Raw genomic sequence first — 14,688 nt, forward strand, 5'->3', positions numbered from 1 at the left:
TTCATGTTTTAATATTGACATTTTAAATTAAATGGCTTACTTACTAAACGGCAAACTGCCAATTTATTTATCTCCTCAGAGATATTAATAATGCAATTCAGTTCTAAAATGAAGAGTGCTGTAACTTGTTTGGAACATCCATTTCAACTTGTTTTATTACCAACAAAAGAAACCCACACAAACACTCTTGTAGATATGTGTGTTGCTTTGTAGCTTGTGTTTGTGCCTCACCATGTTCACCATGAAAACCTTGTGGATACACTCAAAGTCTTTGGAGAGATCAAATTCCAGCAGCTTTGCTCTGCTCCTAAGCACCTGGATGTGCACGCCCTTCCCTTCGTGGTAGACCACCTGTGCCCAGAACAACAACTCCTGCCCTTTGTCCAGGTAGTAGCCGTAGTTGTTCATGCTGTGTTTGAACGTGACATAGGGACAGTCGTGATGGGTTATTCCTAACATGCTGCTCATTACCTCCAACTTCAGGGGGAAGGGGTTTAACTCGAATTGTACATTGTCTTCTAGCTCCTGCTCTGTCACCAGGATGACCTGGTTCTTCTGGTCCGTGTGGAGAGAAGCAGGGATTCCGCCCCGAACCCAGTACTCCAGCCAGACCAACTCTGTCACACCAAACTTGCAGAAGAACATCTGGTTGTTCGTCATCTTTACAAGAAGGTTCCATTTTTGATCTAGAAATGGGAGAGTTTGTTTATGAACTCTCCTTTAAACACTGGAGAGCCTTTACTCTGCTCATATTGTGCTGCCCCTCCCAGAACTGCTGTCCAGTTTTTGGAGAAACAACAAATATAAAAACAAGCTACTGACTATAGTACAGATTTACCTCATATATATCTCCATAAATAATATGGCACAGTATTTTATATTATTTTCAAACATATTGTTTGCCGTTTTAGGATACAAGGGCAGAATTAGACAAAGCTAGTAGCCTCACCAAGCATTACTTCGTGTATATTCTTGCCAGGTACAGCCGACCCGAGGGAATGGAAACCAGGCACTTTCAGCATCCCCCACTGGCTGTTGTCACGGAAACTATACCACAGAGCTGTTTGATTCCACAGCAGCAGTGTCTCCTTGGCTGACTCATAGAAGCGCATGTGTAAAAGCCCTCTAGGCATGTTTTCAGGGGACACCTCACTTGCAAGAAAGGAGCTGGGATGAGTTAGCCTTGTCTGGTAGTTGAAAATAAAGAGGATGGGCTTGTAATTCGATGTTTCGGTGACGAGAATGCCCACCGTGTTTGGGTCGGAGCCGAAAGCCGCGGTCAGGAAACGGTTTTCTCAATTTACTTGGAAGAGCAGCTCTTTGTAAGTCCCTACGGCATGACGGGATGTGATCCGACCACCCCCGATGAACAACTCGTTGTCTGTCCAAAACAAGACCTTCCCAAAATCTACTACCTCCTGTATGAAGGAAAGAAAGACAGAAATACAGGGCTTTATCAGTCTTTTAGACCAAAAAAATAAACAGATCCTAATTAATTTATCTGGCAAAATTATTGCAGGAGAGCATATTAAACAGCAATCTTGTAACATAAACAGACTGTAACATAACATCAGACATAACATCGCAGGTCTGGACAGTTGGACTCAGAAGAACAAATAAACATCTCAAGCGGAAGAATTTAGAGGCCTTACGGGCCATTCACACCAAGACGCTCTTTTTACACTATAATAATAATAACAATAATAATACATTTTAGAAAGCATCTCAATGTGAACGGCGCCTTAGACCTCCCTTACTTGCAGCGGGTGGTTATCCAAGCATGTGGTCCTCTGTAAGATCCCTCGCACACCAATGGTGGGAAGCTCTTTCCTGAACTCGAGGAACCTCGTCTGATGCGACCTCCAGTACAGCCCGTCCGCCATGTGCAAGATGATGCCGTCGTCCAGCAGGGCGGCGTTGTCATTCATGTAGAAGCCGCTTGGGGGCCTGGTGTACAAGGAGTACATCTTCACAATGCTGGTGGAGCGGAAAGCGTCACTGGTGATTCGTATGCTATTCCTAGTCATGAATAGAGCCCGATGGGGGGCGCAAGGGTCCTTGATCAGTATGGTCACGTCAGGCCCCAACAAAGGTATCTCTGTTCCGTCATAAGGGCCTTCTATGGGTTCCCAGTAAAAGGTGTGGGAAGCTTCATAGACGAAGCGGTGCTGAAAGCTGGTGGGCTGGCCACCTATGCCCACTGTGAGGTAGCTTTGATTCCACTCCAGCACCACCTCCCAGAATCTGCATACAAAAACAAAAACCATCTGAAGTGCTGTATTGGAAGATTACATTTTCCTGATTTAACTTTTGGTGCATTGTTATCACTATGTGTGGTCTCAGGGTACTGAAACCATAACCTTGATATTTTTAGGGGCTACAGCAACAAACAGTTCTTCACACACTTCTGTTCAAAGGCACCCTGGTTTCAGGCAGGATCAAGAGGAAAGTCCGATAGTGCAGCACACAGCTTACCCATCAAGTGTGAACTTCCCATTAAACGTTTTGGTGGAGGATGGTAGGGTGACTATGGGAAACTGACCCAGGTTGAAGAAGTTTTTGGTAAGGTGGTAGGAATGCTAAACCAAGAAATAAAGTAAGATGTGTTTATTTTTCATCTCTCTTAAGACCGTCAGGGTCTATGGGAAGTCCCCAACCCACAGCACAAGAAATTTAATTAGTGTAGGTAATTGGCCTGAGCGAACACTCACACGTGAGGGTAAGTTCGCAATCTGACCAATCTCATAATCGGAAGCCTCTTCAGGGTCAATGATCCATATTCGCATCGTCTAGTTTGTATACACAAAAAAAACATGGCTGCAAAAACACTCCTTTGCTGAACAAACTCCATACTTCAAACTCCAACAAACTCCAACTCCTATACAAGGCATATGCATTAGTACATGAGTGTGATTTGATAAGATTTTGACATGAGTACTCTGTTAGCTCTGCTCACCTTCGTTATTCTATCAGAATTGCTGTTTACTGCAGCATACCAAGCAAAGGTAAAAGATGACTGACACATAAATATTTCTTAAAGGCTGCACAAATTTAACCTGAAATCACAGGAGGAAAACACCTGAAGATTTATGGAGAGAATAATGTCTCAGAATGATTTGTAAATGCATGAACCATGATCCACAAAAATTCAACGACATACAAATGTGCTTTTCCACCCTCAAACACAGAACTCCTTATTTGACACTTATAAGTTCTCATTTGAATAAACGTACTATGATTTGTATGAATGAATTTATAATTTGTAAATATACATGATACTTTCCTTGTGCATTTGTCACGAAATGCCATTTGTAAAACTGTAATTCTGCTTGTGAGGTGTTGATTTCTCCATTTCAGCTCACACTAGCAAGTCTTCCGTGAGGGATTTATATTACAGCTAGTTAGCTGCTAGTCAAATAGCTGAGTTAGAGGGTTAAATAAGTGCAGCACTATCATCTAGATGTGAGAGTCAGGATTGGCAAGGCCAGAGTTGCGTACCTCCAACTAAAAAACATCTGGAGCGCAAAAGACCTGGCCATCACAACAAAGATCAAGATCTTTAACAGCAATGTGAAGTCAGTCCTACTCTACGGAGCTGAGACATGGAGGACTACAGTGAATTCGACAAACAAAATCCAGTCATTCATCAATACCTGTCTGCGACGAATCCTCCAGATCCACTGGCCTAACACCATCAGTAACAAAGAACTGTGGGAACGTACCAGCCAAAAGCCAGCAGACGAAGAGATCCTCCAACGACGTTGGAGATGGATAGGCCATACTCTCCGTAAACCAGCCACAAACACCACAAGACAGTCCCTCAAGTGGAATCCCCAAGGGAAAAGAAAGAGAGGTCGGCCGCGAAACACCTGGCGTAGAGACTGGGAGGCAGATGCCAAGAAAATGGGCTACACTTGGGGACAGCTTGAGATGTTGGCTCAGGACCGAGATGCTTGGAGAACTCTTGTTTGCGGCTTAAGCCCCAGAAGGGGTAGTAGGCGATGATGATGACTATCATCTACACAGCTTTACAAACATTAGATAAATATCCAGTTTGTTGACTTCTGTCAGGATCCATTTCAGCTTTGTGGTAGGAAGTTTGTTGACGCACTGTCTTGTCCTCAACAATTGGATGCAATTCTTGTTGCTTAGACTACTACATACACTACGGGCTGAATAAAACAAGACCTAGTGGTCGCTCCATTGCTTTTGTTTGATGGGGGAGCACATTTGTGTGGATCAAGACTTGTGTATAGATCGTGAAGAAGTGAAAAAAGAATGTCTCAAAAGTACGTCAGTGGAAGCTGGGATGAATGTGTGTGTTGGATGATGTGACGTGGGTTGCACTGCAGAATTACAGATTTACAAATGACATTTCATGACAATGCACAAGCAAAGAATGATGTATATTTACAATTTACAAATGTCTTAAATTAGAGGCACAAGAAAGGAGTTCTGTGTTTGTGGATGGAAAAACAAATTAGTACATTTTCGAATATTTGTGGATCGTGGTTCATGCATTAACAAATTTATTTTGTGACAATATTCACTCCACAAAGATTAACACCACAAAAACAGTAGATCAGCTACTTACATCAGGAAAACAATAAGGCTGCACCCAGTGGAAGCCTTCACTGTGGCATCTCAGATAAGTCACTAGTGCACTGACAAGAGGAAAGACCACAAGCTTTACTACAGGAATAGAACAGCAAACCAGACCGTGTTTCAGGCTCCAGTGGAGATGGCCCTGATCCATAACAGATCTAGGCTAGATCCATTTCACACTTGCTACTACATGGGATGTAAGCCAAACCACCACCATTTACACTGTGAGGCAGAATTGTGGGGTAGTGGGTGAAACCAAACAATGGCAGGACTTTTACTGTGAATCTGGACTGGCCTACCTCCAGTTGTGATGTTTTAATAGCTGTGTCCTTTGTTCTGACCTGGTCTGTTTCATTTGTGTTTAACGGGGCCAGCTGACACAGAACCATAGACTATTTACTATGCAGGTTTGTGATCCGAGTTGGAAACCCAGTGAAAATGTAAAAACAGCTTTTGCAGCACAACACTGCCAGAGCAAGAAAACAATCAGCATTCTGGACTACAGCTAAGGTAATCTGAATAGGTAACAACAGCCAATGGTTTTGCAATTAGACATCAGTTTTCTGTAAAGGATGTTATGTAAAAACGTCAAGGCCACATGTTGGTAGTCTTTCCATGTCAAGTGGGACAATGGCTCCCACTCGACCGTCTCAGATTTGGCTGAAAAAATGCAAGGTTGTTCATACACTTCTAAATAGGTAGGTCTAAATATTAGCTCTCTACTCCCAATAGTTTTGTCACAAAAAGATGTTTTAGGGGGGAAGGGGTGCCTGTACTTTGGACTCTTTTTTAGCAGCGTTTTCTGAAGAGCCATTTCCAAATTGCTATTACTAGAAAAGTATTTAAGCTAGCTCCTTCAAACTTTCTAGGCTTAAAATATGATACAATTACTTGAAGAATATGGACTTCCAAGGATGTGGCTTGGGTATATCATAGTATTCGGGGTGCTTGAATTTGCGCGGAAATTTTACTCTACGCTTTGTTGCAGCATCTTTGAAGGCCTGTGGAAAGCTCAATGTTAAAGCTAGAGCCTTGATATTATACACAGACCTTCCTATGTATGCTCTGTATATTGTATTAAAAACTGTCCTTATGTAATGAATGGTCTGGAAGCTATTAAAGCTTGAAAATGTATAAAAACCCATTTTGTGCAATTTTTGGCATGCTATAGCAAAAATATGACAGCATTTACCAACATGAAACAATTTGGGGAAAGATTAGATATTTGTTCTTAACATATAAAACATTTGTGATGGTGTTCTGCCTCATTTTCTCAAATATTTTTTTTTAAATATGGGATTTTTGTACACGCCCAGCATTCAATGGCCTATGGAAGCATATTCAAATGGTAACAAAAGGTACGTTTATGACAAAGAGCTTAAACTGCACAGAATGCTTTATTTGATTTATGTTAAATTGTAAATTGTCACACATTTGGCTTGTGAGTCATTCCATGTCAAGTGTGACAATGGCTCCCACTCGACCGTCTTAGATTTGGCTGAAGAGATTCAAGGTTGTTCATACACTTCTTAATAGGTAAAGCATTTACAATACTGTACATCTGTACATTGTTTTAACATCAAAGCATCTGTTAAAGATGCAGTCCACGATTTGGTTTCAGTTTTGCAAAAGGTTGCAAAACCTCAACAGCCAATCAAATTACACCCCTCCCTTCCCTGCTCCAGAAGCACCATGTTGATTGGCTGGGATTGTTTATGGCTTGGTCCAAGCCATTATGTTTGTTTACCATGTACAGAGCCAGAGCTGTGTACAAACATCTGAGTTTTTTGGAGCCCAAACACTGAATGGACAGCTGGAGGACAGTGAGGAGCAATTCGCTGAATTTAACAAAAGGTGTATTAGATTAGAATAGTGGACTACACCTTTAACTGACCACATGTATGGAAGATATAATGCTATGTTAGAGGTGACTTTAATTTTGGTCATGTTAAAACTATATCTGAAAAGGATTAACTATATTACACAATTCTACAGCTATTACATTGACTTCACGTGCACTCTACTTATCCCTATCTTTTTGTTCCCTTGAGTTTATTTGCTGTGTGTAGATTCAAGGATTTTTGTTATTTTGTTAGTTTGTTGGTCATCTAGGCACTGCTATGTGTTGCTCCCTCTCCACTTTCTATCTGCATTAGGCACACAGATTTTTGTTGTTATCTTCAGTTCTGTTGTTAACTTCAGTGTTTCCCCTACCATTATATTAGGGGGGCGACTAGCGACAAATCTAGCGACTTTTTTTTGTCATTTGGTGGATTATTGTGTTGACAAAGCACTGAAAAAGCATCTCACATATTGCGTTCTGCAGTTCACGTTGCAACCGATCTCACGAGAGCTGAGTACAGCGGGGGCTGTGGTCGTCTGCTCTCCACTCACACAGCGCCCGCGCGGCCAGTCTGACTAGATAGCAGCAAAATATTAGAACTTTGTATTCGCGGGTAAAATATTAGAACTTTGTATTCGCGTGCAAATTGTACCTCTCTCAGAACTTCTGGCGACTTTTGGGAGAGCTAACAGCTACTTTCCTTACAGAAAAGTTGGCAACACTGCTTGGATTATCAAATGCAAATTATTTTTTCCACAAAAAGGGCCAATGAACAGTTGACATTTAAGTCTGTATGACTGGACTGGACTGGACTGTACATCTTCTACAGTATCAATTAAATTAAATTGTGTAATATTCTCATTCTTAGATTCACATTCAGCTATAAGGTCAACGTTAAACATTTTCTTCACTTACGTGGAATTAGATACAGTACATCCTGCAGAATGTCCCCATTTCATAAAAAAAACTTTTTGGATCAATAAACTCAATTAAGATCTGTAAACATAAACATACAAGATTATAACAGTTAGGTTTACATGCTCACCCATTACTGAAGATATCATCAAACAACCAAAAAGACAAAACGTTAGCCTATATTATAGCATGACAGTGCTTCACAAAATGTTATAGCTCCCCATGTATTTCACCATGCTTCCTCTTGCTTAGCTATATAAACCTAAAATTGCACATAGCATGGAGAAGCCATGTTCTAACCATGGGTTCTGGCATGTGGAGCTGACAACGGAGTTAATTACTGAAGAGATACCAGGTTTATCACTAAAATAGTAACTTCTGGTTACAATTTAAATAGATTTGGACTCACCGGATTCGTAATCGTGAATAATGTATCGTTCTTCATTACAGTGCTGTATCTATTGCAGAAAATAAGACATTTTTCATCAATGGTTTTTACACATTAAGCAAGCTAACTAAGTTTACAGTGTTGGTTAGCGTTAGCAGCTGCCCTGGAAACGTATTCAAAGACGTACCTCCATATCCCTCTGACGAGTTGGAAATTCAGAAAGATCAAGAATACCATCAAAGCCAGTGAAATATGATGCATTTTACAACAACCAGTGAAGACTGACATTCTCTTAATTCATTTAATCTCAGAACTATTAATGACAAACTACTCTCATCAATTCTCATGAATAGATAAGCTAGCTAAGAATATCAGCCTGGTTCACAGCTAACATGTTGACCTTGACTGAGTAAAGGAGGGCTTGTCGGTCAAAGATAAAGAATCTACGATTAGCCAATCAAACGTATGACACGAGCCGACAGGGCTCATCATACATTAGGGGCGTGGCCTGGCTCATAAACTTGTGTTTTGAAGAAATTTAAGCTTTTTTTTTTTCTTTAGGTATTTCTAGGCATTCACCTAAGCCTATCTACAGTTTTAAACTGCAGATTTAGGCCGCGTTCACACTTTTTTTTGAAAAAGCGCTGCGCATTTTGAGCGCTTCAGCACGAGAATTCTGTAACCTTAACAACGGGAATCATACAGTGGTAATAGCTAGCGAGCTGTTTATGGTCACAACCCACAGAAAGTTCAAAATGCCGGGTATATGTTGTGCCAGTCGCCAAAGAAAACCTAGATATACAATTGATACAATCGTGAATAATTGTTGTGTCTTATCAGAGCTAAACTCTCCTGAGCAAGCTAGAGTGCTAATAGCTAGCGAGCTGTTTAATAATAATATAAAATAATAATGGATTTTATTTGTATAGCACACTTTAAAATACAAAGAAATCTCAAGGTGCTTAACATAGTATAGACAGTCAGAACAACACTAATACAAAGTAATAGAAGTGCTAATGAAGTGCAGAAAATAGGATAATATAATATACCAAAAAAGATAATAAATTAATTTAAAATAATTAATAAGATTATAATGAGATCGAATAATATGTATTAAAAACAGAGTAATTTTGGACAGAGCAATTAAAACAATGCATTCTAAAAACAACACAGAAAAGAAACTAAAACAAAGACCAGGACTTGTGAAGGCAGGTGAAGGCAGAAATAGATAAATGGGTTTTGAGGTGAGATTTAAAAGCAGTGAGGGAATCTAAGGCCCTAATGTTCTCCGGGAGCTTGTTCCAGAGTCGTGGCCCCAGCGAGGAGAAGGCACGATCTCCCATTTTAGTCAATTTTGTCCGGGGAACTGCAAGGAGATTTGAGTTTCCAGACCTAAGTGTCCTTGATATGAAATGAGGGGTGATGAGGTCCTGGAGGTAGGTTGGGCCGGTAGTGTTTATGGCCTTGTGAACTAGGAGAAGGACTTTGAAAATTATTCTTTGGTTGATTGGAAGCCAGTGGAGGGAGTGGAGGACTGGGGTGATGTGTTCCGATTTCCTTGTCCGAGTGAGAACCCGGGCAGCACTGTTCTGAACATACTGCAGCCTCTGAATGGTTATCGCTGGTAGACCTGCCAGCAGAGAGTTGCAGTAGTCAAGACGGGAGCTGATGAATGCGTGCACCAGCTTTTCTGCAGCATGTTTCGGTAGAGAGGGTCTCAGCCTTGAGATGTTTCTCAGGTGGTAGAATGAAGTTTGGCAGATGGATTTAATGTGTGCATCAAAGGACAATAATGAGTCCAGCTTGACACCCAGGTTTGTGACGAGTGAGGAGAGAGGGGTGGGGTGACCATTTATGGTGATGTGGGTTTTTAGTTTGATGAGGGGTGCCAATAAGAATGGCCTCTGACTTGCTGCCATTGAGCTGAAGGGAGTTGGTGCTCATCCAGTGCTGGATGTCATCCAGGCATTTAGTAGTCCGGGATAGAGCCAGGTGTTTGTCAGGTGCAGTTCGGAGGTAAATTTGTGTATCATCAGCATAAAAGTGGAATTCGAAGTTGTCGCTCCGTAGTATATTTCCCAGGGGCAGCATGTAAATTAAAAAGAGCAGGGGCCCCAGGACTGACCCCTGGGGGACACCAGAGGTAACACATCTAACGCTGGAGGTGAGATTGCCGAGGGCAACATATTCCTGGCGTCCTGTGAGGTAAGAATGAAAGAAGTCGAGGGCAGTGCCTGTACTTCCCACCTCCTGGAGGCGCCGATACAGGATGCTATGGTCCACCGTGTCAAAAGCAGCACTTAAATCCAGCAAGATAAGTAAACTGGGGGAGCCAGAGTCTGACGACCTTAGGAGGTCATTTAGAACCCTCACCAGAGCAGTTTCAGTGCTATGGGATGGTCTGAAACCGGACCTGAATGATTCATAAAGGTGGTGGGAGTGGAGATTGTCATGAAGTTGGAGGGTGACGACGTTTTCCAAGACCTTTGCTAGAAGGTTCAGGTTTGAGATGGGACGGTAGTTGGAGAGGTCCTCAGGATCAAGATTGTGCTTTTTGAGCACAGGTTTGATGGCTGCCAGTTTAAGGGAGGGGGGTACTTCACCAGAGGACAGGGACCTGTTTATTATGTAGGTTGCAGTGGGGATGATGGCTGATAGACTCAATAGTGGTGTGGGGATGGGGTCCAAAGAGCCCTTTACTAAAGGCTTTAGCTACAACTCGTTAGCCCATATTGACACTCTTGCTTGCTCAGGAACGTTTAGCTTTGATAAAATCCAGCAATTATTCACGATTGTTTCAATTAACCACCACCAAAATAACACGGATAGCTGTTGGAATTACTGCTAATTAAATTGAATTACTGCTCCTGTGATCACATACATATTGTTTTTGTCTCCAAATGCCATATCTTGGTGTCGTTCATCCATCCTGCAACTGCATATTGATAGGCATCTGTACATCTGTACTGAAATCTCCGGTTTATGGGGATGGATTATGTAAGATAAATGTAAATGTCGGAAAAGAAAGTTGGGGCAGAAGCTTTGCAAAAACACAGAGGAATTGCTAATCGCTAACGGCTAGTAGCATGCTAACATTAATTAGGTGGCTCATACACCTCGCAAATCCTCTTTCAGTTACTATAATGGGGTTTTTATATTGAACAGTGTCTATTTCTCGGTAACTTTCTAAAAATCTAGGCAAAAAAAGGTAAAACTGAAAACTTGTAGGTACAAATACGATGATCTACGGAGTTTGGTCCGCAATTTTTTTTAACTAAGGTAGTAGGTTACTAGGGAATGTACACGCATACCTACTCTCCTCGTTCTGATTGGTCAGCTGTCAAAAAGGCGCTTGACGTCACCCAGCGCTTTTCTGAAAAGTTGAGAAAATTGAACTCAAAAAGGCATCGGGCGCTGCGCTTTTTTAGAAGTTTTTAAAAGGCGGCCGTCTTTTGCCTTTTCCCATAGGATTGCATGTAAAAAAGGCGCTGGCAGTCGAAAAAAAGAAGTCAAGTGTGAACGCGGCCTTAATTTATCACATTAAGCTCCACGATTTAAAGCAGCAATACGGAGTTCTGTTCTAAAACTAGTAAGCTAACTACCTAAAAGGCATGCAAAAACCTTGCACCACCAATAGCCCGGCTGACACTGATAGAAGCTTGCCAACACACTAACTGGTATCTTTTGGCAGTTTAGCTGGCAATGTCATGCATGTGAAAGTTAAATTTTGCAGGGTGTACCAGCCCGTTACACAGAACTACATAGGCATATCCTGGGTGGCTAGTGGGGAAGACACAGGTGTTTATCTGTCCTTCACATGACCATATGCTATCAAAATGAATTTGAGGATGGTACCAAAACTAGTTGCCTATAAAACCATATCTCAAAAAGTGTCCAATTGTTGCATAGTGTTACTTTAAACTATTCTTCAGTCACAGCACGGCGCGCAACATGCCGTTTCTCCCGCGATTGCGTTTAACTCGAATTTATACGGTCCACCAACTACTTACTCTACATAAGCCGCTGCGCCCTTATTTACATGAAACAGTCCCAGCAGCGGTTCTTTCACAAACAATTTGCCACACATAAGTGCACACATATTGTCCATAAAAACCCGACCCATGATAACGTGAAAGCACAGTCCATGTCGCTACACGATGGTAGTCCTTTGGGGGATAGTAGTCCCTCACATTGCGCATGCGTCATTTTGCGACACTGTCGACAGCGAAGCCGCGCATGCGTCACGACGACAGATCCGTTTTCAATCATGGAGAAAAGCGACGAAAGCCAGTTTTTTGAAAACATGACCATTTATTTAAATACAAAGAAGATGTTGTCACAGTGGACAAAACAGATGAGGTAGAGGATCAAAAAGTCTCTCCCCAGTTTCGTTTCATATGTTGACGTAGAGCCTTATGCTGTTAGCCGTTTACAACATAATTAAATATAACATTAAATATACCCACATTATGCGTTAGGACAAGCCCCATATGTTGACGTTTAAACCGTTTACAACATTATTAAATATTTCGTTAAATAAACCTACATTATGCGTTAAGACAAGCCAGATATGTTGATGTTGATGTTGAGCCTCATGCTGTAAACCGTTTTGTTGTCTGAGCATGCGCGATTATGTTGAGCCTTATGCCATAAACCGTTTGTGTCTGAGCATGCGCAATGTGAGGGACTACTATCCCCCAAAGGACTACCATCGTGTAGCGACAGTCCATGCATTTAAAATAGCGCTCGTATTCCCAAAGTCTTTCAGTGCGCTATTTAAAGTGACGTGTGCAGATGTCGCTCCGTCACAAGGCCTGCCCTTTATGGACGGGTAGGCATATGCTATGGGCTGCATTTTGAGTGCCGGCAGGGAGCAGAAATCCTATTTCAAATACATTTCACATGCTTCAGCGCTCAGCGTGACACAAAGATGTTGCCTATAATACAGCAACAGAGTAAAAAAGATTGAAACAAAGTAAAAAGATTAGACAGACACATAGCTCAAATAACTTACATGCTTTATCAAGCTCGTGGCACACGCATACAACATGAAGCGAAAGGCACAACTGAAACAAATAACAGCAACAAATCATGCTGCTAAATGAACAAAACTTTGTAAAAAGTCGATGTCCTAATGGAAAGAGCATAATACGTTATTTCTACATTTTGTGAGGTTAGGCTAAACTGATTTGTGTGGGTGCGTGTGTGGAAGCCTTGTCTTCACCAGACTGCTACATAGTCTACTCCAGGGGTTTTCAACCAGGGGTCCGTGGCCTTTGCAGGGGGTCCGCGACATGAGCCTATGTTGATCAGTTCACCATTGACTCTTTTTATTTTTATAAATATACCTGGGCCCGTCGACATATTTATGTCTGAATAGCCAAGTCGCATTGCCCAAAATACTAATGTAGACCCATATTCAGCAAAGAAATTACACTGCCAAGTATTATAGGCAGAATATGTGTGCGGGGGGAGGGGGCGTGGCGGCGGCGGCGGTTACAAACATGAAAAAGAATGGTACGGGACTGTAAAATGTTTTGGGAATCACTGGCATATCAGTGGGCCGCGGATTACTTTCTGGTCAGAATGGTGGTCCCTGGGACAAAACCAGTTGAAAACCCCTGGTCTACTCTCCTACAAGTATCCCTCCTGACATTAATTAAACCCCTAAAAACTCATCTCTATTCCTCAAAATTACATTATTTAGAAGTTTTTCCAAGTAAAAAAATCCATTCATGGCCTTAAATGGCTTGGATGTAACACTGCACTTTGCCTCATTTAGTATTCGCGGTGCTATGAATATGCAAATGAGCTACACCTGCTTTACAGTGTCTTATTGTATCTTACTGTATTTCATAATAACTGTAAAATACTGTTAGTCATCCCACGCATGTAAATTAACAGTTAATGCGGTCGGTTTAACAATAACAGTGGATAACTGTAATTTATCAACATAAAACATTGTGGTGGGTTCACGAGCAACTGGGAAGGGGTAAAGGAAAAGTTGGAGAATACGTCTGAACACCTTTCAAACTCGGAACATCCTACTAGGATAGTGGGAGATTTTTGAGAGCTCCGAGAAGTAGGTTTGACGTCACTCTACATGGCAATTTTCATGCACTATCGATGTCAGAAGTTAAACCTTTATGCGAAAAGCGAAACTGCATAACTTTTTATACTGCTGTAGGTTACGTCTGTTCTTAACAAGGGGGTTTGCATATGGTCACGACCAAAAGTTTGGGAAAGACACAATTGTCCCCACCAATATTTAGTTAATTTTAATTGCCTGTTAGAAAAAATATTTTGCACAACATATTGGCAAACTCATTCGTATTATTATCTTTACTATGTTAGTCGCCCAGAAGAGTGAAGTTTTCCAATGCGCCCTCGAACCTACGAGACAAGATGCTGTCATTTAATTGGCTGAAGAGGCTCACGTTCGCAGCACTTGCAGAAAGAGAGCTGGCAGTAGTCTGATAGGGGAAGCTACTAAATACGCCAGGAAATAATAAAGCCTCATATTAGTATTTTGTTTGATGTCAGCATTGATATTTCTGACCCTTTTGTGCTTTGTACATAGGGAAATGCCACCTAAAAAGAAAAGACACATCCAAAGTTTTTTCACCACCCAGAGAGTAGCTATCAAGAAGCCCAGGATCCAATTTCTTATGGTCGTGTTTGTATGCATAGCAGTCTGATCCAAAAATCCACATTTGGGAAAGGTTTGGCTTCCTTCCTGTCATCATGAAGTACGGTGTACTCTTAATTCTGTCATTATAGCATCTGTTGCGAATGTGAGCTGCAGCCTGGACGGCACACGGCCACAGAACCTTTAGCAATCCCTTCTCTACAGGCACCTTCCCATTTCAAAGATGGTTCGCCATTGTCTCTCAGCTGTACCATTTTGATGAGGAGAGTAAGGGGATGATGTCTCATG

General features: G+C 41.6%; 1 protein-coding gene across 1 annotated transcript; it reads right to left on the reverse strand.

Annotated features, from left to right (window-relative positions):
- On the reverse strand, positions 1-2,786 carry LOC116223691 (cation channel sperm-associated protein subunit epsilon-like). The gene is made up of 5 exons (XM_031581236.2): positions 2,712-2,786; positions 2,476-2,579; positions 1,758-2,244; positions 950-1,418; positions 1-686 (listed from the first exon to the last, which is right to left on the reverse strand). The coding sequence occupies exons 1-4, from the start codon at positions 2,784-2,786 to the stop codon at positions 1,296-1,298; spliced, it is 789 nt and encodes a 262-aa protein (XP_031437096.1). The 3' UTR covers positions 1-686; positions 950-1,295.
- Positions 2,787-14,688: the final 11,902 nt, after the last annotated feature.

Source organism: Clupea harengus, chromosome 15, assembly GCF_900700415.2.
Source record: "Clupea harengus chromosome 15, Ch_v2.0.2, whole genome shotgun sequence".
NCBI lineage: Eukaryota > Metazoa > Chordata > Actinopteri > Clupeiformes > Clupeidae > Clupea > Clupea harengus.

Excerpts from the sequence above, each read along its gene's own strand:
- LOC116223691 (XM_031581236.2), bottom strand. The coding sequence starts at position 2,786 with ATGCGAATATGGATCATTGACCCTGAAGAGGCTTCCGATTATGAGATT. Across the intron at positions 2,580-2,711 it reads TTGCGAACTTACCCTCACGT|CATTCCTACCACCTTACCAA; the intron begins GTGAGTGTTCGC and ends TTCTTGGTTTAG. Across the intron at positions 2,245-2,475 it reads GGGAAGTTCACACTTGATGG|ATTCTGGGAGGTGGTGCTGG; the intron begins GTAAGCTGTGTG and ends TTTTGTATGCAG.